This window comes from Diabrotica undecimpunctata, chromosome 8 (genome assembly GCF_040954645.1).
Source record: "Diabrotica undecimpunctata isolate CICGRU chromosome 8, icDiaUnde3, whole genome shotgun sequence".
Lineage (NCBI taxonomy): Eukaryota > Metazoa > Arthropoda > Insecta > Coleoptera > Chrysomelidae > Diabrotica > Diabrotica undecimpunctata.
The window spans coordinates 15,374,414-15,400,742 of NC_092810.1; the positions used below are offsets into that span (position 1 = coordinate 15,374,414).

The 26,329-nt window shown below is 32.8% G+C and overlaps 1 protein-coding gene across 1 annotated transcript; it reads right to left on the reverse strand.

Moving 5' to 3' along the window:
* Positions 1-1,954: 1,954 nt before the first annotated feature.
* On the reverse strand, positions 1,955-13,718 carry LOC140447205 (perlucin-like). Its single transcript, XM_072539718.1, has 4 exons — positions 13,619-13,718; positions 7,950-8,038; positions 4,380-4,488; positions 1,955-2,323 (listed from the first exon to the last, which is right to left on the reverse strand). Exons 1-4 carry the CDS (start codon positions 13,671-13,673, stop codon positions 2,037-2,039), a joined length of 540 nt encoding a protein of 179 aa, XP_072395819.1. The 5' UTR covers positions 13,674-13,718; the 3' UTR covers positions 1,955-2,036.
* Between the last annotated feature and the right edge of the window lie 12,611 nt (positions 13,719-26,329).

Consider the following 26,329-nt stretch of genomic DNA (forward strand, 5'->3'; position numbering starts at 1 on the left):
TGGAAGATATAAGGTTTAATAACACTGTTCTGCCTAATACTGTACTTGGGAATCCAACTACCCATTACTCATCTTTACCTTATTTTCCTCAAGTTACTGAGAAACTCGTTAAACTGTACAAACATAACAACGTACCGGTTAAAATTGCTATTAAGAATGCTAAGACTGTCAGGAATTTGTTTTCTAAAACTAAAACACCTCTGTCCCTTCTGGAACAAGTTAATGTAATATATCATATACCTTGTGCTGAGTGTGACTCATGTTACATCGGTCAGACAGGGAGATCACTGAGAGGGCGTCTTACGACACACCGCAGTGATATTAATTTATCTAAGCATACTTGTGCTTTAGCCCAACATGCTATCAACACTAAGCACGAAGTAAACTTTAATGAAGTTAAAATTCTTGGCACTGAACGCAATCTCGTTAAAAGACAGTTTTTAGAAATGTGTTCAATATTAAAACATCCTAATATCCTTAATAAGAGAACCGACATTAGTAATTTGAGTCAAATTTATCATGCATTAATTTTACAGAATTAGGCTTGATATGTTGTTTATTTAAATTTTGTCCCACATTGGGATTTTGTTATTACATTTTCATATATTAAATTTAAATAAAAATAAAATAAAATAAATTATTCCTTCCTTAACTAAGATTTATCAACTTATATTTTATTAATATTTGTCAATATCACTTTTACATAATTAAGTAATTGTTCTTTTTGATGAACTTGTTTGATAAAATTTAAACTGAAATTGATTCATAGAATATTTTTCATTACGGTCCTAAATGTTTGAACCTTTGGACTGTGGAAGTTGTATTAATCTTCACCTGTTAGCTGGCTAACTAGTGACGTCATAATATTATAATATATGATATGTTGGATTGACTTCGCATGCTTTGTTCTTTGTTGACAGATCAATCACTGTTGGGGTAAGTGGTGATTTTAACCACCTTTTCCTTGCATTGTTTGGTTTTTTAACGACAAGCTGTCAACCAAATTTATCACATTTTTTGAATATACCGCCTTATTATATAGAGGTTGGTAGGTTGCCTTGCTGTTTATGTCACTTTGACCTCAAGGCCACTTCTCTTCACGTGTTTGCGTGGGTGTTAAACCTGTAAATTCATTTATCGGCGAGACTCAGTAAGCTAAAGACTGGTAACTTCATTTTATCTTATTACTATTAATCTTAAATAACTTATAATGTTACCTAAAGTTAAAATTAAAATCTAATTTATTAAATAAATTTGTTGGAAGTGCATTCGTATGATCTTTTTAGTTCTTTACATTTTAAAATAAACCTTAATGATTTTTACTTAAGTTTTTATAATAACTTTTTTATACATGTATGTTTATCACATGTTCTTTTGCTGTGCTAATTTTGTTAAATTGCAAACTATACCTAGTTTCAATTAATTATTTTATACAACGTTAACTTTGAATGTCTAGTTTCGTAAGTTTTTTCATATTTTTAACATCATTGACTGCTACATGTCTTTGTAAGGTAACACACTTTTGTTGTAACTTCTCTATGGATGTTTGGTTTCATATTGTTCTTTTTAGATGAACTGATGATGCTTTCTGAGCAGAAAGCGAAATGTCTTCAATAAATAGATGAAGTAGCCACTTTCTTTGTCTTTTATTTCTCCACTTTGACCGAAAAACCCACCACTCTTCGAGTGTACCTTAGTTTATTTTGGATTGACGGTCGTACTCCTTTTCTCGATATATATATATATATATATATATATATATATATATATATATATATATATATATATATATATATAGATATATATATATATATATATATATATATATATATATATATATATATATATATATATATATATATATATATATATATATATTGTGTAAATTTCAGGCTAGTTGTGTGATGGAAATTTCCGATATGGGTTTCTTACTAATATAAGCACAAAAAAACAGTTTGCTTTAAATACTTTATTAAGTAATTATAGAGTACCTTCTATACAGTTTACAGATCGAAACAGATTTTTGACTGACATGCTTAATGAGCTCTACCAATAAAAACATTCACAACTGGCGCTCTGCAACAACATGATGATCCTTCATTATGATAAGAAACTACTTTCTCACACACCGGATAAAATTTGACATCGCAAGATTCGTCGTTCCATAAGGAGCCACCTGCAAAGATTGTAAGACAATTTTCATTACCCTTTGCATTGTTTGGTTCTCCAGCGCTCCAATTAGTAAATCCGAATGGATCTCCTTGTAGCCAGAACCAATTGTTTCCAATTTTATGACCGGATGTCCAGTAGTCACTTGCTAAATCTAAAAAAGAATAAAAAATCGTAATATTTTAGATGCGGTAGACTCAATCTTATATCAAAGAATATATTAAGCGTCTATATTCTTTGCTTATATGGTCGGCGTAATGTGAAAATTGCATAATTCCACTTTTTAAAAAAATCCGTATTTTAATGCCATCTTGTTAAACAGTTTGAACTGCATACTATTACGAAAGATTTTAGCTATTGCTTAATAGATGGTACAACAAGATATGGATTTAAGTTTAAAAAAAAGTCCATACGTATGTGTTTTTTTGTTAAACTATTTTCAAATTAGGCATGGCACATAGGCAATTTTCAGTGTTCACTGCAAATGGAGTTACGCCAGTTTTATATTAAAATCTTCTTTGTTCGTTTCGTGCACGTGTTGTGATTCTAGAAATAAAATAAAGGGACAACAGAACAAATTTCGAGTGTATTGAAGCATTTTTTTCTGTTTTATATTTTACCTCCCGATTAATAAATTTCAATATCATAGGACAAGTTATGCACAAAGCCAAAGATCCTACGTTTTGGGCTGATTTTCACATACCCAGTACCTTTGGGAAGGGGGTTTATTTGAAACCCGTGCATTTAATCCACGCGTGAAATTCGTATAATATATTCGTGAAATACATATAAATGACTTAAATATATATATTTTTGGCAGAATGAATAAAAGCTTTAAAATACTAAGTAAAATGACACTTACAAGTGAAGATAAAGATGATGCTTTCTCGAGCCAACATAAAAACAAGTTAATGGTTATTACTGGATGTCAATAAACCCCTTGGAAAATCCGAGCCAAAAGTTGTCGTTTTAAGCGACCTTAGCAATTTTTCTTTAAATCCAGATTAGTTATTCGATGTAATAAAAAATTTAAAAGAAGAATGTATCCAAGTTAAAAAAACTCTTAATGTATCTAGAAAATATTGATCCCAACGTAACCGGCAATGATCTTGTCCAGTAAATCATAGAACTAGAAAACACTGATATTTTAGATGCCTTTATAGACCTAGATTCTCTAACAACGCCGATGGAATTACTGAAGAGTCTAACTACAAAAACAATCTAAGATAGGATAATAATTTGAATAGCGATGAAGAGAAACTAGAAATAACTAACAGTACAAACCTTAACGATGTTTCTACCTCAACAATGCAACAATGCAAATAAAATAAGATAAGATCAACTGGTTTTGAAAACAATATCGATATAAATGTCGAAAAAAGAGAATTCCTGGTTAAATGATCATCATCATCATTGGTGCTACAGCCTTATAAAAGAGCTTTGACCTTCCCAAATATATTACGCCAGTCAGTTCTATCTATTGCCAACTGTTGCCAGTTTGCTGCGCCTATTTTTCTACCATCCCCATCTACAAACTCCCTCCATCTGAGTTTTGGCCCACCCCTACTTATACTTCCCACAGGTTGTGACATAAGGATTCTTCTTGAAGGGTTGTTCTGCTGTGATCTTGCCAGATGTCCTGCCCATCTTAGTCTTCCTTTTTGTATAAGGGATACTACGTCTTATATCTTATAAGAAAAACAGATTAAGCGACAGTCAAGACTGGAAGTACAATACGAACAAGAAAAAGAGACAAGAAGGGGCAGCATATAAGGGAAGAAAGAATAATAAATTTGTAGTGCAGAAACATGAAAGGCAATTAAAAATTAGGTGTTCATGTGAAAAAAGAACGTCGAAAAACTTTCAAATGTTACAGTTTAAGCGAAGAAAAAAGACAGCAGATATTTCAAAAATTTTGGAGCTTTACATGGGAAGAAAAAAAACTATTTGTCAGTGAAAGACCGATTGCCTCAAGAATCAAAAGAGCCAGAAACCCAAAATCTGAAGGGGAGAGTCAAAGAAAATGTATTTTTTCTAGATAAGAAAAAGGAAAAAGTAAGGGTGTGCAATACCATGTGTTGCAACTGTCTATGAGAATTATTAATGATTGGCAATATATTTTAATTTTTGATAAATTGAGATGTACCGCAAGAAAAAAGCTCTTACTTAAACTTGGTCCTTTAATATTTTATAGAATTAAAATGACTTACGGCTGGCTTGAATTGCAGTTTTGACAGCCTCGCTTTTTTCTTTTGACTGGATGCTAACTAACGACATTCCAATTGCCTGGCATGCAGCAATAGCATCTTTGTAACTAACCTATAAGAATTATTTTTTGTTTAGAAATTCAACTAATAATTAGTGATTGTTTCGATACTATAATTTTTTAACTTTCTTAACTTGTTATGGTAAATGTTAAGTACATGTGTGGATATTTTATACGCTTCACAATCCGTGCTTTAGTTTTGTACTCGATTAACATAATATTTCAAGACATCTGTACAAAAAGGAAGCAGGTCTAGATTTTTTTTCAATTGATTTTTAATTAATATACGTTAATTCAAAGACCCTCTATCGATTGGTGTAAAACTCGCAAGAAAAATATAATAAATATTCGTCTACTTATTGGATTCTCTGCAAAAAGAAGACCGCTCCGGAGCTCTCTCCATGCGTTGGGCCTACTGGCTGCGATCTCATTTGGAATTCTCCCTGGGAACAAAATATCTCCCAATAGGCGCAGAACTATCCAACATTCAGATATACACAACCAAAATTGCATTCTGCACTGAATATACCTACCTAGGAATTGATTTCGACACCACAGGCACAGACAATAGGGAAATTAGAAAACGAATAACCCAGGCCCGTAGAGCAATTGGATGCCTTAACGGAGTTCTTTGGAGCTCAGAAATTGGTAAAAGACGAAAATACAATATATATGAATCTCTCATAAAAACCAGCTTAACCTATGGTACAGAGACATGGAGACTAACAGAAAGCAATAAAAGAAAACTCGAAGCAACAGAAATGGATGTATTTAGACGATCACTTCGAATATCTAGGGCAGACAGAATTAGAAACGATGAAATAAGGAATCGGATGGGGGTAGATGGATCACTGGCAACAGACATAGAAAGGAAACAACTTATATGGTATGGCCATGTTCAAAGAATGCCAGAAACAAGACTACCAAAAATCGCCATGAAATGGATACCAGCAAATCGTAAGAAACGAGGAAGACCAAAAAGAACATGGAAGGAGGGAATAACAAAGGCAATGAGCTCCCGAGAGAATGATAGAAATTCTTGGAAATTAGGCTCGGACAACGACGCAAGACGTTTTGAAACCGATATATATATATATATATATATATATATATATATATATATATATATATATATATATATATATATATATATATATATATATATATATATATATATATATAATTATTTCTTACTCTTAGCCATGTACTTCAACTTTGGTTCTGACACACACAACACAATTGAGCTCGATGTTCTAAACAGTACGGTTTGTGGCACAACGAACAGGCAGAACTCGTTTTTAAATCCTTTTCACGAGGACAAAAGCAGCATCTAACCTGTTTAGGCAAACTAACATCAAAATTATCTCTTTGATGATATCAACTCCTAATATTTCGCTAGTTTTTACACGTAGGGTTGTTGGCAAATTGGTAACTTGTAGTCTTTCCCTTAAGTGCAGTTCAATTAATGCAGTTGAAAGTTCTTTTAAAAATGTTTTCCTATGGTGTTTTTGGTCATCTTTCCATTGGGGATTTGCAATTGAAAATATAACCATAGCATTTATTTCGCTGGCATCTAACATATTGAAAAACATTCTGAGAGGCCAGCGTCTAGTTTTACGGAAAGTCGTGTAAGAGTGGCACATCTGATCAAAGGTGTCTGTGCCACCCTTTGTTTCATTGTAGGAATGTACAAGGTTTGGTTTTTCGGTTAAGGTATTAAGCGATGAATCAGGATGCAAGGTTGATAAAAGTAGTACCACTTTATTTTCCTTTGGAGTGTACGAAACTAGCGTTTTGTTTCTGTCGAAAGCAAATATTGATGTGCCTACCTCTTTTTTTTTTGTGTAAACTTCGGAGATATTTCCCGTTTCTTTTTTCGCAACCTTCCAAGGATTCTTAGCTGATACTGTTCCAACATTTGTTCACTAAGAGGTATTGACGTGAATCAGTTATCCATTGTTATGTTACGGTGAGTACTGTGTATTGGTTCGGAAAGTTTTCTGACTTAATATGTAGGAACTGACTCATTAATCTCAACATCAACTTTTTCAACGTACGGAATGACATTCAGCATATAAAATGTCTTCGAATCATTTATCATCATTACTTTCATCCCATATTTATCAGGTTTGCTGGCCATGTAAATTCGGAATGGACATTTTCCTCGAAAACTCACGAGTTGCTCATCAATTGTACAGTTCTCATAGAGCGTGTAGTATAGCTTGCAATTATTTATAAAAATTTCCCATATTTGGCGAATATGGGACATTGTACAGACACACCATACTTGTCAACCAATTTTCTGGCATTTCTGTCTGTTTTATTGTCGAACCTCAAGCAAAGTGCTGAAAACTAAAATCGTTGTTGGGATATGGTTGCCCGAAATAGCCCATTGCCATATTTTATTGACAAAATCTCATCTAAATTACAATTTGAGACTCGTAATGCACCAGCGAGATACAGCAAACCAATAAATACTTTGACTTCTGTGTTGTTGGTTATTTTTTTCTAACTCTGCGGTAAGCCACTCTGACACTTCCTAAGAATTTCTTGATTTGTATGCAGCAAAATATTGTCTATAATCTCTTGAGAAAATAGTTAATTCCAAGCTTCAACAAAGTTACTAACATTTCTTGCTTCATTTTTAGACAAGGCAAATGTAAAACGATGTTATTTCTTCTTGGGCGTCCTTGTGCTGGTGCCTGTGTGGTCCAACGATGACCATTTTTTCCCAGTATACTGGCGATAATCATTTTCGAGGTATTGGGTTCTGTTTGTTCTTATTTATTATCATCGTCACTTTGTTGTTCGTTACAGTGGCAGACTGATGTTCATGTACATATTCATCGTCTTTATCTGATGAGTCTCCAAAATCATCATCGATGGTGTCCGGTTCATCTTCATTTGCCCAGAGGTTTTCAGCTTCCCATTATAATTCTTTTGTTGTCAGTGGACGCTGATATTTTCTCATAGAATCTGACATACTAGCAAATAACAAAAACCACCATAAATTTTAACACCCTTTAACTGCACACTGGGGTCCGAAGTACCCACAGCTCTACTAAAAGTGTCACAGCAAACTATACAACAAACTTACGCGGCGCAGCGACTGTCTCTCAACGTAGTCGACTTTTAACTGAATTTACGTGCAAGGGATCGCCAAAAGACGCAGACATACGCAGGTTACATTGAACGATTCATGCGCCTGGGTTTTTTAGATCCCAGTGTGCAGTTCTAGGGTTAAACATTTTGATATTTTTATACTCATAGTAAGTAAACCGGTTGAAGAACTGTTATTCAATTGAATATTTTGAACACTTCTTAATTACCTGGTAATGTTTTTATTCTACTTAATCAATTTTAATACTAATCAAACAAAGTATCGGGCTCAGGAAGCTGAATCTTATAGTCTATAATATAAAAAACAATCCTTGTTTAAATTTGACAGCTTTATTTATTATATTGTAGGCAAAATATATTAAAATTATTATTGTTATAGTTTAGTTATACTCACCGGAGTAGTCAATACTCGATAGGATATGATTGGAGAGGGTATTACATCTCTTGTATTACTTTCGCAACATCCACAATTTCCATTGGTAGCTAGAACAAGTATATTTAAATGGTAGATATTAAGAACTTTTATTTTCTGCAATTAAAAACTGTTATATAGTATAATATCTTGGTTTATCTGCCGGAATAACCAATCCACTATTTACTGTCCAACGGATTCGGGCGGATGACCTGGTAATTGAAAGAGCACTTTATTGTCCTAAGATTGAGAAATTGGTCTCGAAGGCGGAAGAACCAAGAAAGTGGTCAACGGCATCAGAATACAATATACAATAAAAATCTAGGATAGAGACAGCAAGATCTGCATTTTAAATCGAATGGCGAAGGTATTTAAATGCCACGATTTATCCTTTCCCATAAAAATCAGGTTATTACGATGTTACATCTTTCCTATACTATTGTACGGAGTTGCGTCGTGGACTTTCACAGACGCTACCTGTAAGAAAATTGAGGCTTTTGAAATGTGGCTCTATCGTAGAATCCTGAAGATATCCTATACCGACCACGTTAGTAACCAGGACGTTTTATAAAGAATGCAAAAAGGAAAAGAGTTGCTAACCATAATAAAAACATCCAAAATTGAATATCTCGGTCACATCATGAGGAACAGCGAGAGATGTGAATTGCTGCAAATGTTTTTTCAGGAAAAAGTAAAAGGAAAAGGGGACCAGGAAGGCTAAGAATTTCTTGGCTAAAAAATCTACGTACATGGTTCAACATAACAACCACAATCCATTTCAGAGCCGCAGATTGCAAAATACAAATTGCCATGATGGTCGCCGATATCCAAAACGGATAGGCACTACAAGAAGAAGAAAAAGAATAAATAACATATTTATGGCTTAACAACTTGAGGAAGTGGTTTAAATGCAGTAATGTAAGTTTCCAACCTTCGATAGAAGATGGAACTTGAGAAAAAGTAGAAGTATGCGAAATGAAGTGGCCTGTGTTAGACATTTTAGAGAGTAATGGATACAATATGTTTGACTTGCAATCTACCTAGTAGATCCAGTTGGCTCTTGGGGTATTTTTCTTTGAAGGAAATTTTCAATGGGTTCTCATTGATTATGCCTCCTTTTTTATGTATTGGTGGTATTGTAGATTGTGATTAGTCGTCAGGCCATTGCTTGGAGTGCCATATTTTGTTACAGAGTAAGTGTAGCAATTTTTTTAGTTTCTTCTGTAGCTTTGAGCATTTATTCTGTTATTATATCTGGACCTTGTGCTTTGTTATACTTAAGTTTACTAATTGCCAGTCATTTTTAATTTTCGAGTATATAAGATTCTTTTTCGATTTCTTTAGGAGTTCGGTGTACAAGTTACTGCCGTTGATCTTCTTTATATAGATCCCAGTAATTGAATCCCCATGTCTACGATATATCTTCTCTGTTGGTTTTCAGAGTTCTCGTGTGGACGTTAATAGGCCAAGTTCTGGCTATAAAGTCTCTTTTTATGTATCGTATTTTTCTGAATAGATCTCTTGGCTGATTGTTCTGATCGTGGCTCTCAATTTCTTTGCATATATCGTGATAGTATTGTTGTTTATCAGCCTTGCGTCTTTGTTTCATTTCTTTGTTAAGGTCACTTAAACTAGCCTTTTCCCTTTCACTATGTTCACCACTTTAAGAAAACTTTCTTCTATTCCTAAGTATATAAAGGACTTTATCTATGATTCAGTGTTTTTGTTATTTACAAAAGAAATATGGACACAGCAATCCCTCCCCAGCGATAAGAATACTTTGGAGTATTGTGCAGTGGAATATTATAAGTATTGGAATACTTTGCACCATACACAAAAAATTGAATATCTTTGAATTCTCTAACCACAGAAGAATTACGCTTCTAAATACAGTTCTCTTATATTTTGTTCAAGTTGGCTCTGGAACAAGTAATATGTATGTCACAAATCACAACCATTGGTTCAATATATAATAAATTAGTGCAAATCTTGGCCTATGCTGATGAAAACTTAAATATTTTAAAGTAAAAATACTAAGATGAGTCTATGGAGTGGTGAATGACAAGTAAGTAGGGAAAAATATAAAAATATAGTATAGTAGTAAGTATACCAGAAAATAGATATCGTAAAATATGTTAGGATATGACATCTGAAATGGATAGATTTAGGGCTACTCTGTATAGATTTAGGGCTTTTTCTAACGATCTATTGTTATTTGTAATATACTATTATTAATTTTTGTAACACATCCATACACGCTAATAACACTGTGTCGTTGATGCATTATGTAAGGAAAACAAATTGTCAAATAAGAGACCTAAATAGACCTAACCACAAATCAAGGAAAACTGAAAAAATAGAGGACGTAAATTCATCTAGAATAATTCCATAAAAACGACCGCTTCAAGATAAGATATCATTCAGACCCAATTAAAATGTTAATCAGCATTTACATAAAAAAAACTCTAAAAAACAATAATTATTTAGCATAAAATATGGAAGAAAGCAGGTAAATAACTTGTTTACATGAAGATATTTTTAGAATTAAAATATGCAAATCTATATATATGTATGTATATGTATAGCATTTTTTGCATTTATAGCGAGAGTTTTAGTATTTGTGATATAATAAAACAAATTAAAAACATTCTGTAATTGTATATCAATTATTGACAAATAATTTTTTATTGTATTTAAACAGTGCTTTAAAATTTATGTAAAATTACTGCGATAAAGTGTTGAGTAGAGAACTGTTTTTAGTTTCGTAAATTATTCGTATTTTCGTAATATTAAACTATTTGTAGTAGTACCATACATACCATATCATAAATATATGGAAATCAAACTAACGAGTACGAGACGAAACAAAGAAAAATCAGCTCTCTCTTGTTGTTTGGGTTTCGGCGTGATACTCAGTGAACACTTTCAGCCTTGACCATAAATTTTCTATTAGATTTAGATCGGGACTCTCTCTAGGCCAAGGCAGGAGAGTAAAGTCATGATTTCTTAACCGATAGAAGTCTTAGCCGTATGAAAAGGCACTCTATCCTGCTGAAAGATGCATTGTTGGGCATCCCCTTCAAACAAATCTCTGATAGTCGGCAGCAGTTTAGCTTGCAGTATCTCTTCCTGATAATTTTTTGCATTAATATTGCCCTCTATTACAGCTAAAGTCCAACCATTAGTGGTTATACAAGCCATGACACTTACAGGATGCTTCAGAGTGACCGTAGTACACTGGGGCAAGAGGTTTTCTCCCGGTCGGCGGCGAACAAACTTTATTCCGTCACTTCCAAAGATCGAGATTCTTGTTGCATCACTCCAAATTACCTTACTTCACTGTTCTTCTGTCCACTCTCTGTGAACCAAAGCGCAATCAATGCATTTTTGCCTCTGTTTTTTGTTTAGGAACTGTTTCTTTCTAGGAGAGATAGATATCTAGATAGATTTTACGGACTAGTACCGACTATAAGTGTACTATCGTTTGATGTAAGGGTTTTACATGTTTAAATGGGGAATTGCCCGAGCTGCGATAAAATTTAACAAAATAATATAAAACATATTGAGTTACAGTCTCAGTTGGTATCTTGTTGTATTTGTGAATAGTGCATAAAATTCTGAACATGCGTCATTTATATCTAGCCGAAAGCAACTAAATGAAGATGAACTTTTACGTTTACTTGAAAGTGATGATCCGTAGCTTGATATCAATGAGGATACAGCAAGTGATTTAGAAAATAAAGACAATGTAACAGAGGTAGAAGGAGAAAATGGCCTTATTATTTATTAAAGCTTAGAGCACAATAAATCAACAGTTACTAACTCCGAAGGCTTACCGGTATATGTATCTAAAGATTGAACTGACTGGTCAAGGTTGCCAAAAAATACAAAAGTGAAACGCGCAAAGACCAATATTCGTAGACATGCTCGAGGACTTACAAATTACAGTGATGATGTATCAAATCTCAAACACGATTTCTTTCTGTTTTTTTTTTCAGACGAAATTCTAACGATAATTGTCATGGAAACTAATCGGAAGGCTCAAGCGTATTACGATAAATGAAATAGTGACAGCAAATAAAACTAAAGTGTATATTTGCCTTGATTCTGTAAAGATTCAAGTCTATATTGAAGTATTGCTTATACTTGGAGGTGGAGGAGATCGATATACTTTGGTGTGACGATATTGCTTACTGCCGTTTTATAATACCATCTGCGCTTTATCTAGAGATATGTTCAAACAAATAACTTCATTTCTACGTTTTCAAAAATTTTGAAACCACACAAGAACGAAAATCAGTAGATAAACTGGCCCCAATAAGAGATCCAGGCGACCATATGTGTGTAGGTGACCAATCCAGGCGACCATATGTGTGTAGATGAGCAGCTCGTGCCTTTTAGAGGTAAAGCACCATTCCGATTTTATATGAAGAGCAAACCTGACAAGTACGGATTAAAAATATGGGTCCTTGTGGACTGTACTACTTCTTTTATAGTAAACATGTAAAGTTATTTGGGTAAGTTTTTGAATTGCTAATAAAGAAACAAGAAAATTTTTAAATTTATTACTTTTTAGGAAATCAAGGTCCTAAGGCGGGAAAAGCTCAAGGCCAAAGAGTTGTCCTAGACTAGACAGACCATTTGGAAGGAGGGTTTGGAATAACACCTGACAATTTTTTTACGAATTTACAACTTGTGGATAAGTTATGGGAGAAGAGTATAACTCAATGTGGAACTCTTCGCAAAAATAAAACGTTTATTCCAAGGGAGCTTCTACTAGTATCATATAAAACAAAATATTAAAGTATGTTTGCTTTTAGAAAACATTGAACGATAGTCTCTTATGTTCTTAAACCAAGAACTGGAGTAATCTTACTTTCAAGTGAGCATGTTGACAACAAAGTGGCTGGTGAAGAACACTTCTATAAACCTGAAACCTGAAATTATTTTACACTACAACAAAACGAAAACTATCTGAAGAATATACGGTAAAAAGAAAAACAAACCCTTGGAGGATGGCTATATTCTCTCATCTTATTGATGTCGCAGGTATTAATTTCTATAAATTGTGGCTACTAATATATCCTGATTGGAAAAAGCATAATCTGAGTAAGCGTAAAATGTATATTTGGCACTAGGCAAGGAACTTGTAAAGGAATATGTTTTCAGACGTTATAACAATAAGCACATCGAAAAGAATAAAACGCGTCATATGGCAGATGTATTCCCAGAACTTTTAAATATTACTGAGCCCAGAGTAGAACAAATAAAAAATACAAGGCTGCGGTGCTATGTGTGTTGTAGAGGTAAAGACAAAAAAACTAGTAAAATATGTGTAAAATGTAACAATTTTGTATGTCTAGAACACGCAAAATAAGAGCTAGTTTGTGTACATTGTACAAATAGTATGTAGTTGTATTTAGTCTATTAGCGTCAGCAGTAGAATGTATTTTGTAGTAATGTGTGTGCTTTAGTCTGATTTAGTCCGTTTTTTTTTTCGTATAAGCATAGATCACCCATTTAAGAATGGGGTCCGTCCCCAATAAGACCCCGTCTTTTGTGTAATATTTTGAGGGTCGTCCGATGAAGGTTAACAGATTATATACAATAAATAAAACCGTAATCCTAAAAATATGGAAATTATACAAAACCTCCAAAAACAACGGGAAAAATAAAAAGCAACAAACTAACACACCAACGGTACATTTTGTTATTGTGAAATTGTTTTAAAATGCGAAATATATATGTACATTTTTCTGGTGGCAAATCGTGAACCAAATTACTGCTGATAACAAATACATTAATATTCACATCATTTAGAATAAAGACCGAAAGAAAACAAACTAATTATATTCTTGCAAGGAAAATATTATTTCTACACTCATGAAAAAAAATTTGATCCACGCCTATTTTATAGGAAAGAAGACATATTTTTGGAGATGCTGCTTAGGTATAGATTGCGCATAGATTTAGGGAGTTACAATAAATATAAATAGGAAGCATAATTTATGCGAAAAAATTATTGAATTATAAAAACATATGGCATTATTCTAAAATTGAAAAAATGAAAAATAGCTTTGAAGATAAAAAATAGTTATAACAAAATATTCTCATTTACTATTAATACCTACTATAGTTTACTTTTGTTCTTATAACAGTCTGTATACGTTTTGGCATTGTAGTAATTAAATTTTGAACATAAAGTTACATTTTTCCAGTGTATCCCATAAATTGTCGATTTTATGGTCGGGGCTGCAAGCTTGCCAATTCACACGATACCTCCGACGTCTTCTAAGTATTCATTGACGATTATAGCATGGTAAGGATTAGGTCCTATGAGGGGCACAAAAGGTATTACATGCTCATCTAAAATGTTTGTTATATTGTTTAATCCTGTCATAGAACCTTCATCTATAACAGCTAAGTAATTACGGGCTACAAGAAGGACTGCAAAACTTAATAAACAAAATAACAGAAAAAAATAGAACATATGAACTGGATATAAACACCAGTAAAACCAAGCTAATGATTATCAGCAAGAAAAACATAAATGGAGCCAATCTGTATATGAACCAAATGAGAATTGAACTTGTCTTACAGTACAACTACTTGGGAACTATAAACAATGAGTCGTGGGACAATACCTAAGAGATTAAAAGTGCATCGGAAAGGCAAAAAGTGCATTTTTGACTGTGAGCTCTGTGTTCAAGAGCTGTGACCTCACCGTAGAAACAAAAATAAGGCTCCTTAAGTGTTACATATACTCAGTGCTTATGTATGGAGTAAAAACGTGAAAGAAAGCTTTATTAAACTTTAGGCTTTTGACCTATGGTTATACAAAAGGATTCTGAAGATACCATGGACAGACAATGTCACTTATGAAGAAATACTACGGAGGATGAACACAATCGCGGATTTGGTCAAGATCGTGAAGGGCCGTAAGCAGTACTTGGGACAAGTAATGAGAAATCAAGGCAGATACAAGCTAGGTACTCCAATGCATTTTGCAAGGTAAAATTAAAGGAAAGAGGGATCCAGGATGAAGAAGAATATTCTGGCTTGCTAACCTGAGAGCATGGTATAGAAAGAACTCAACGCAGCTATTCCGTATAGCAACCAACAAAGTCATCATAGCCAGAATGATCGCCAACATTCGGAATGGACAGGCACCCTAAGAAGAAAAATTACGGGCATCGGTCATTCTGTCAGCAATATTGAATTGGGTAAATCGTTCTCGTTGTCTTTTTAAGAATCTTTTGCGACTATCTGTTGATTTCATCAAAACCTGGACGTATCTGAGAACAAAACATTACTCCAATCTGCATAATTTCAAATTTCGTGATGCCTTGAGAACCAAGTCGAGCTCTGCGGTATTCTAGGAATAGCTGTGGACATGGAGCTGGTCTTCTGGATAATAAATTCGCGTCATGAAATCATCGTCGACGAACTGTCCACCTACTTACATCAACATTTCGCACTTTGCTCAGAAGATTTGCCAGCTCAATTAAAGTCAGACGTCTATTTCTTAACCCTTTACTGGGCAACACATTTTACTTACGTAACCGGGCAACTCGGGTCCATTGGGCCAACCACTGTTCTTGAATGTACTATTCATATTTACCCATATATTTCTAACATTATTTTTTGATTTTTTATTAAAATTAAATTTAAATTGTCTAGAATAAAAAAGGTGCTACTATAGTATGCTACTATAGTACTATAATATAGACTCCTATCCACCATTCTTCTCTATTTAACCATAGGCCTGGAGGGATTTCTCTTTCCTCTAGTTCTTTTTCAATTCCCTCTCTCCAGCTCCTTCTCGACCTTCCTCTTTTTCTTCTTCCTTGTGGTGTCCACGTCAAAATCCGTTTCGAAATCCTGTCATCTGGCATTCTCTGTACATGGCCGTACCATATTAACTGTTTTGTTTTTATGTCATCAACTTTTGTATGCTTGACTCCCATCATTTCTCGTATTCTTTCATTTGGTATCCGATCTCTTCTTGATTTGCCTGCTGCTCTTCTCCAGAAGTTCATTTCTGTTGCTAGTAACAGTTTCTCTTTTCTTTGTTTCATTGGCCAAACTTTACTGCCATATGTGATTACACTTTTAAGTATGGTGTTGTATATGAGTTGTTTGTTCGCTTTAGATATTGTTTGGTCCCACAGAATGCCGTTCATCATGGATATGGCTTCTCTACCCTGTATGTTTTTGTCTTTTATAGGAGCATCGAGTGTTCCACCTTAAGTTATCTTCATACCCAGGTACTTGTATTCATCACTTATTGATCTTTTTTGTTATTTAAAAATAATATCGGATTAGGCAGCTGTACTAGAACCTCAAAAAAAGAAGGCCATATCGAAGATAAGACTCGAACAAAGAAAAGTATGTTATTTTTGAAGATGTTAAATTGATTTCCTTCGAAACAGATCTTATTGCACAGCCGGCTAGTTTCTTACTTTACAAATCGATATGAAGGGGCCATTTAAGGTTGTTTTCTATAAAAATACCAAGAAATTTTACAGAATCAACGATACTGATCTGGCTGTAATTAAGAAGCAAGGGTTGAAGAGCTCCTTTATAGGATAATGCTACTTTTTTATCCACGTTAAAAGAAAGTTAGTTAAAGTCAGACCAGGTTTTTATTTTAAGTAGATTAGAAGTTATAATTGCATGAAGAGTTGCAATATTAGAGTTCCTCCAGGTAATACTGGTATCATCAGCAAAAAGAAAAATTTTTCCATCGATTTTTAAGTTACTGATGTCATTTAAAAAGATAAGGAAAAGTAGAGCACCCAGGACTAAAACTTGTGGTACTGCACATACAATACTTTTGTGATTAGAGTCAGTATCATTTATACAATAGCATTAGTTGATGTAGCGATACCCAAAAACAATAATCTTCGTGTTAAACGAAACGAAAAAATCACCAAGTACATGGATCTGGGAATTCAAATACGAAGACAGTGGAGAATGGTAAGTACCCAGACAATACCTATTATTAATGGACCTTAATTATTCTCTCGACTACTGGAGTCGTTTCAAAGAATCTCCTAGAAAACACAAAAAAGCTAGGTCTGAATGAACATCTTTGTAAGACCATGTAGAAAACCACTACTCTAGACGTCTGATAACTAGTATAACATAAAGTTTATTATTATGTAGTTAGTAACTTAGTTAATAATAAGTTATAAAAACATAACAAATTATTATGACATAAATTGATAATTGTACTTAAAGGGTGGGTTTCTTAAATAATTGATGGATTCGACCGTTACTTGATGAAAATTCATTTTATGTAACAATAAAACAATGAAAACTTTGTTTTCAAAACAAAGAGTGCCTTTCTCAAGTCCAGAGTGGTTTCTCAAAATTTATATATGCCTTATAACAAGTCCCAAATTTTAAAACTGACAATAAACAGGAACTATGTCTTGGATCTATTTTTTTGCAGTTGAGTGTATGTGTATTTAGCAGACAACAACATAATTAAAAAAGTTTAATTAAATTGCAGGTAGTTCAACGTACTAAAAAACGAATATGTGCTTAATTATTTAGAAAATTTATTATGGCGCGTGACGTATACTGTTTCCATCCTTTGTTTAACAGTATAAGTTTTGAATAATAATAATGTTTAAAATTTAACTTATTAAAAGCTTGTTGACCTCATTAGAAAAGTTTCGTATCGAAGACAGTAACACGTACATCGAAGACGTACGACTATAGACGTATCGAAGAGCTACAGTTTGCTATTATAGTCCAAGCTTCTAGACAAAATTAAATAATTTTGGGCATTAATTACTATATACTAGTATAATAATAGAATAATATACTAGTTCATATCGTTAATGAACAACTTGTTGATCGTTGACTACCAATAGTTTCTAATTTGAGTGGTTTTATTAGTTTTTAATAGTATTGTTTAGTACCAAAATAAAACTAAATTGCATTTAAATACAATTTGAAATATAGACTTTCCTGATTATGTGAAATAAAAAAAACTTAACTACTCCTCACAAAAACTTATCAGTACTTTTATAATTATTATATTTCGAAGATAGGCCAGTAACCGAACATATTTATTTAAATATGTCATGCAATAAATGATGACTGTATTCACGAAATATATAAAGGTCACACGAGAATGTCTGAAAGTAACACAAACAAAATACTAAAAGAATTGGATATTATCAAAAAAGAATTAAGAAGCACCGGGGAAGAAAGTCAAAACAAAATCTTAGAAATCCTAAACGATAAAATTAAGCGGCTGGAGAATGAAAATTATCTCTGCAAAATGCTCTGGAGAGCGTGCAAATAACTTGCAAGAAAAATAATGCTGATGATAGCGATTTCTTTATTTGGGATATGATTTCAGCTCGTTGAAAAAAGATTTAGTTGCATCATCATTAGCAGTTGAGGTAGGTGCATATACCTGAACCAAATGAATAATAAAGTATGATTCATTCAGTCTTTAAGGAAATGATACGATCACTGATAATTCGAGAAATGGGAAGGCAGAAAAGAACGCACCGTTCAATTGTCATCTTTACAGATAGCCAGATAACGCTAAAGACACTTAATTCTGTAGAGGTCAATTCTTAACCAGTATGGGATTTTGTGGATGCCCTAAATAAACTAGGAGACCATAGCAAAATTACGGTACCCTGGATACTAGGACAAAAAGATCTTAAGGGCAATGAAAAAGCAGACAAAATGGCCAAACAAGGCTCATTATTGCCATTTATTGGAGCAGAATACTTCTGCGGCGTTGCAAAGGGAGTACCAAGAACAGCTACAAGAAAGTGGGTACCACAAAAATCTCTGGAGCGGTTAAAGAATTCACTAGAACAAAGATAGGCGAAACAGTTCATTATAGAACGTTCAAGCATTCTGTCAGGGACGTATTGATAATAAGGAAGATGGTCGGTTTGGAGAAGTCCCAGTTTGTCAGCTAGTTCTTGGTGGATAATTTTTCCCACTGAGTCATGGCGTTCTTTATAATCAGTACCGACAAATGCCTGGCAGCCACTGGTAAGATGTTGGATGGTACCTCCCTACCCTAGAGATACCTCTATGTATTAGAGGTAAAACATACCATCAAAATAATATGTCATGAAATAAACTAAGTTTTACTATCCTGACCAAAATTTTTAGAATGTATTGTCCATTATTATATTTTAAATTTGTGTTTTTAATGTTAAGTGTCAAAGTTTATTTTAAATAATCTCAACGACTATGTCTTAAAAAAGGAGTAAAATAATTCCGAAAGCTCGACAAAAAGTCAAAAGAGTGTTTCTCTAACATCTCGGTCAACCTTCTGACTGCAGCCCTAATAAACTTGTGGTTTTATTTATATCGACAGTCACTATATATATATATATATATATATATATATATATATATATATATATATATATATATATATATATATATATATACATAGTCTGTCGTATCCATATTTAAAGATGTTTAAAATATTAATATAGCTAAATACAATACCATAAATAGCAAACAACTTTTTTCTAAAATTAAAGACCCAGTACCAACCTTATATAGGAGTAATTTGGTGTATGAAATACCGTGTCTAGGATTTGAAAAAAGCTACATTGGCCATACATCGCAGTGGCTAAAACAACGTATCACACAGCATAAAAGTGATTGCCGCTTAGGAAAAAATTCTTGTGCAGTTGTCGAGCACTACAAAAACACCGGTCATCTGTTACACTACAACAATGCTCGTATTTTGGCACAGACTGAAAATTACAAAAGTAGGTTATTTTTTTATATGTACCACATTAACAAAAATAAACAAACTTTAAATTATAAAACAGACACTGGGCAATTAAGCAACATATATAGCAATATATTAAACAAAATTTAAAACTACACTCACCTTAATGATTAATCAGACTAACTAGCCTTAATTATTAATTAAAGAAATACTATTCCTCTAATGTTTTTCTAACATTGTTATTTTTTGCATTTTGAAATAATTTTTACTTGTTCCATCTTATTTATTTTTAACGAACGTGCTCAAAGATATTTTAAATTTTAACATGCATTTTATTAAATGTACAGTTACATCAGCAATAATGGTATTTTAATATTCAATTTTATTTATGTGTATAATCTTTTAATTTCTGAAAGTATTGTAAATCTAAGTGTACGTCAGTGTTTTGAAATGTTTGTTTTTTACAGTTACTCCCGATGAAGCTATTAAATAAATGGCGAAATATTGAGCTTTAGAACAAACAAAGATTTTTATTTAATATAGACCACATACCCGATATTTCCAACATATTTTTAAATTGTTTTTTGGTCGAAATAATCACGTTAAATATATATATATATATATATATATATATATATATATATATATATATATATATATATATATATATTTCTTTGTAGTACCAATTGACTTCTGGACGAAAAGTATTCCCATTTGGCATCCGTGAATATTCACGGGCCACAATATACAGCGAATTCTGTTGCGGTACCAATTGGCATCAATCGCTGTTGCGGTTTCTTTGGCATCGATTGGCTTTGGACCTTTAGCATCCATTGGTTTATGACTTAAGTCGACAATAATACCTAAAGGTTTCGGTGGAATTCTACCTGAGTCAATTCATCTGTTCAGTCATTGTAATATTTTGTTGTCGAAACGGATGTTTAAAAATTTAACTTGTTAGAGTATATTACTCTATCTATAAATTGTAGGCAGGTAGTTATTGCTTTTTTCGAGATTGAATATTTTTCTTTTAAAATTATGACAGCTTCAAATTTGATTTAATTTGCTAAATACTTTTATTTTACATTTTTTAAGCTCAGTAATTTAAAAATGTTTTATCGTCTTTTAACAACTTCTAGTCTGATTATTCCCTGAGTAAAAGAGCTCTGTTGTAATGAATTATTTGGTATTACTAAAGAAATTCTGGTATAGTAGGATTAAATGTTAAAATTAAATGTTACAATGATTGTAACTTCATGTCTTGGGCTGTTACGTCGCATTATGGGCTATATGGGCTGTATTTTCTCGTTCTTGTTCGTATTTCTCTTCGATTTGCATTTTCGATGACACTTTCCAATATTTTAGCAAATTCAAAGTCCATGAAAAATACTTAGAAAGCAAACAAAAGTACTTATAAGAGTATACGACCATTTGATAACACTCACTGTGAAAATGTTTGCAAGTGAAGATGTTTAAGACAACAGGCACATTATTGCCGAACGCAAAGTGCACATAACTTTCTCCTTTATTTTTTGGTATCTGACTTCTTACAACTGTGTGTATTTTTCTTTCCTCTGCCCATACTTCTCGTACGTCACTGAATCTGGTTTGATGTGGTATTATATAATAATAGATGCACAATCAAAACGAACCAGATTCTTTTACATTAAAAAGAGATAAAATATTATGTCCATATACTATGAAAAGCAATAATTAAAAAAGAGTCGTATTTTAACACATATTTGTTTTTCTTTAACCGTTTGTTAATAAATAATATATCAAAATTTATTCGACATAATGTATGTTTTATTTTAAGGCTGTAACATAAAAATAAGAATTACCTGGTATGAAGGCACTACATAGGTAATTATTATCTGTACCTAACAAAAACCAATTTTATCAAAATCAACCTAGTTTGAAATATATGGAGTCTCGATTATATCTCATGGTTGTGTTTGCCCTACGTAGAAAAAAATAAAATAAAATTACTGAAATCTCTTGGGAATTGAAGTACTCAAGAATTGAAAAGATGTTGAAATTACTGTAACTTTGAAGAAGTTGAAAATCAAATGTTTAAAGGTACACTTCTTTTAAACAAAATTCAGTATCAGTATTTTATCTCTTAACTTCATTAGAAGTGAATAATAAAGAAGTTATATACATACAAAAGGTTTTTGTAAGAAACACAGTTGCAAACATATAATTTACAAAATTTCTTGGTCTCTCTTTTTAAAATGGCGATACATAGCTTTCAACGTAAACAAAGTTTTAGAAGTAGTGTCTACTTAATAGCTTCTAATGGTAATAGTGGGTTAGGGACAATTAAAACCTAGTTAATGTTTAAAATTTGCCAATGTTTTTACTTTATTTTAAGTCTTTATCAAGGCTATACATGGCACATACCTATAATGGTACATAAAATGATCCATTGTGATTTATATACAGTGAGGTCCTAAGGTAACGGATAAATTCAATATTTTTGTAACTAAAAATCTTTTGACGAAATCCTCATGTAGGTCGGTTTTTATTTTTTGTTGTGCATTTTTTTCAATAGAATCTTTTTATACAGGGCGTGTCGTGTAACAGTGGCCAATACCAACTTTCTTATTTTAGATACAACACCCTGTGTATTATTATATTTTTGAATTTCTTAGAATATTAGGTAAAATTTATATTTAATCTTCTATTCTTATCTTTAACCGTTTTTAAGTAATCGAGGTTGGAAAAGTGACATTTCGTGTATTTTTCCTCACAAAATCTAAACAGTTCGACCTAGAGTAAAATGGTTTTTACATTATTACTTACACATTACTTTTTAATATGCTATCTAGTGGTATCAAACCCAGAGATGATAGAATTATATTCAAAATGACAAATTTTGAAATTTAGGGCCGACCACGACAATTTTCGTATTTTATTTTTATTTAATACCACTAGATAGCATATTAAAAACTAAGATAGTAATATAAAAACTAATTAAAATGGACCAAATCCAATAGTTGGCTGTATACCCTGAATCAATATAAAGACAAAAGCTTTTTGTAAATACAAAAAGCTTTTGTCTTAATATAAAAACCATTTTACTCTAGATCGAACTGTTTAGATTTTGTGAGCAATTGTCACTTTTCCAACCTCGATTACTCAAAAACAGTTAAAGATAGGAATAGAAGATTGAATATAAATTTTATCTAGAATATTCTTAGAAATCAAAAGATATAATAATATACAGGGTGTTGTATTTAAAATAAGAAAGTTGGTATTGGCCACTCTTACACGACACGCCCTGTATAAAAAGATTATATTGAAAAAATGCACAACAAAAAACAAAAATCGACCTGTACGAGGATTTCGTCAAAATATTTTTAGTTACAAAAATATTGAATGTATCCGTTACTTTAGGACTCACATGTCGTATGGAAATAATCAACATTGACCACACCGGGTTTATTTAAAAAAAAAATAGCCTCGATAAAAACGTAAAATAGGTAAAGTCTATACGTTAGCAATTGTACAAAACCCACTATTACCATTAGAAACATAGACTAGTTAGAAACTTTATTTTAAAACTAGAACAGCTAAGAAAAAATGAATGTTTGTCCAACCTCAAATTCTATCTACAACATTTCATTGGATTTACAAAATCCAAGAGAAAATATTAATATGACGACGTTTTAAAACGTTAATAAAATTAGGTTTAATTCAATAAGAAAGTAATGAAGGATACATTAAAACTATAGGATTGTAATAGAATATTTTATTGAAACTCGTAATCACTTGAATAAATTATTGTGATTTATATTTATTTTGTACAAATACTTTTATTGTGTCCCATTTCCTGTTTTTAAAAACATTTGGATACTTTTCTACCAAATTTAAAACTTCCATTTTTTTTGGCGGAATTTTCTTCTTAATATGACGTGCAAAGAATTTTTGCGTAAGTTCTTTTTCCTCTTTTGTCCATGGAACTAAAATACGTTTACCTTTCTCCTGTATTCTATTTTGTGACGGGATGTTTACTTCATTTTGTTGAAGAATAGGTTGATTAGTATTTTCTTCGTCACTATCAGCTTCTTCTGCGTCTTCCAATATCTCGTTATCGACTTCAATCTCATTTAAATTTCGATTTTTATATTGGTCAATATTAGTGTTTTGAGCGAGCAATAATATTTTGGAAACTTTTGCGGTTTGGTAAATGTCTGACAGGAGACGATACCACTCATCATGAGTTTTTGAGGTATGCCCCATAAATTTTGCTAGTTGTTCTAGTTCACCCTTTTCCATTTTTAAAATTTGTATTATTGTTGCTAAGTGTTTTCTGAGGCGAGTTGACGTGAGGGTAGTGATTTTGTTTGGATCATTCAACAGCTTAGAAGCATGCTTTCTGAGAACATGATATCCACTGATGCAGTTAATAGTATTCGGTATGCCAAATAGGTATTCGTTGTAAGAGGTAAAAAAATTATTCCTATATTTAATTAAAGTGTCAACTCCACTTTTGGTCAATTTATCAAACAGAACAGGTACGCCTCTACCTCTCTTACCTCTTATTACTATGCGTTTTAAAGAGTGAACTAAAATTTTCTCGGTTTCTGTTAGGACTTTCTCAAACTCTTTAGAAGATTGAGAATCATGATGTTTTAAATAAATATCTAAAGGTAATCTCTGCAGCTCCCCTACTCGTCTCTTATTAAAAAGTAGTAAGCTGCAATATGTACCTTCGAGCAGACATTTGTACGCTTGTGTGTTATTCACATTTTCATGCAGGTGAGTTATTGAAGATGTTATAAGCTCATCCAGATAAGTCTTCATTTTCTGAAAAAAATATGAAATGGATATTGATAAGAGTGGATTGCATTCTCATTTACATTTGAGATTCAGAGGACCTTGTCCCCTTAAGCAGAACGGACAACTTTCCAATGGAGAAGCCAAGCGTCACTGATGAGGTCTGGCGGACCGAAACTGCTGTTTGGCGTTTCACACTTGATGGGTTGTGTTGATCTGCGACCATTGGATCAATAGTATAATTCAATGCCGGTAGGGGTATTAGCCCTCGGAGTAGTTGTTTCTGTTGATCTAAACATAATTAATTGGGTTTCGGCGGCCTAAACCGATCAGCAAATGGCTCTTGTTGTTCCAAGCTGTACATGGGTGACCTGGCAGCATTGCACACGGAACACCTGTGATGACATATTAAATGTTGATCAGTTAAGAGTGGATTGCATTCTCATTTGCATTTGAGATTCAGAGGACCTTGTCCCCTTAAGCAGAACGGACAACTTTCCAATGGAGAAGCCAAGCGTCACTGATAAGGTCTGGCGGACCGAAACAGCTGTTTGGCGTTTTACACTTGATGGGTTGTGTTGTTCTGCGACCATTGGATCAATAGTATAATTCAATGCCGGTAGGGGTATTAGCCCACGGAGTAGTTGTTTCTGTTGATCCAATCATAATTGGTTGGGTTTCGGTGACCTAAACCGATCAGCAAATGGCTCTTGTTGTTCCAAGCTGTACATGGGTGACCTGGCAGCATTGCACACGGAACACCTGTGATGACATATTAAATGTTGATCAGTTAAGAGTGGATTGCATTCCCATTTACATATAAAATACTAGCTTTTATCCTCGATTCGATTGTGATGGCGTTTTCTGCCGAGAAGTATCCCTTGAAAATACAACTTTTTTTAATAAAATGTATCATCTGTGCTTATTTGTGTCCCTGTCAAAATTGCAAAAATAATCAATATGATCGGTTAAAAAGTTAAACAGGGAATGCGAACAAAAACAAGCCGACAAACACCTTACACTCACATTTATAATATTAGTTAATATTTTCACAGAAAAAAAAACAAAGCATAACCAGAGATAGATAAAAACTAAGCATCTTAACGAAAGAATCTTATTAACACAGCGCCAAACCACATTTTCAAAATTCACAACATTTTTAATGCATTTACAACCCCTAACATTAAATGCTTTTTAATACACAACGTTTTAGCAATGTGCTTCAAAAAATTATACACATGGCGCTGAGAAATAAGGTTATAAAACCTTTCAAAAAGAATAAAAGACTGCAGATAACAAGAAAGTAAGATAAAACCAATAATATATTGTAAATCCAAAAACTAAACAAAAAATATCCATTCTAAGAATTAAACTCAAACGCGAATCGACCAGATGTTACTCGAACCTTTATAAACCTGGAATCTAAGACAATCTAAGTGACTAACTGGCTTCCAAAATCGTATCACATCCTGTAGATGCCAATTGAACCGCTAAGCTGTAACGACATGAATATCGCTTCAACTCAATATACACAAATCGATGGTGGCGCTGCTTATTTTTTGCCTCGAACTACGATTTATTTACGAATCAAAAAACGGTCCAATTGGATTCCGGGTTCATATCGCGTAAAGAGCCTTATAATATCATCCACTATGCGTTTCTGATATTATTTTGAAGAGGTCAATTGGCATCCGAATACCGGATGCCAATTGACCAGCGGAAGCCAATTGAACCTACAACTTTACATGTGGGAAGTCAATTGTTACCGTAAATAAATATATATATATATATATATATATATATATATATATATATATATATATATATATATATATATATATATACA

Bases quoted from the DNA above. Each gene is read 5' to 3' on its own strand.
- LOC140447205 (XM_072539718.1), bottom strand. From the start codon at position 13,673: ATGTACCGTTGGTGTGTTAGTTTGTTGCTTTTTATTTTTCCCGTTGTT. The intron at 4,489-7,949 runs GTGAGTATAACT...TAATTCTTATAG, and splicing joins ATCGAGTATTGACTACTCCG to GTTAGTTACAAAGATGCTAT. The intron at 2,324-4,379 runs GTAAGTCATTTT...ATTCTTTTTTAG, and splicing joins AACTGCAATTCAAGCCAGCC to ATTTAGCAAGTGACTACTGG.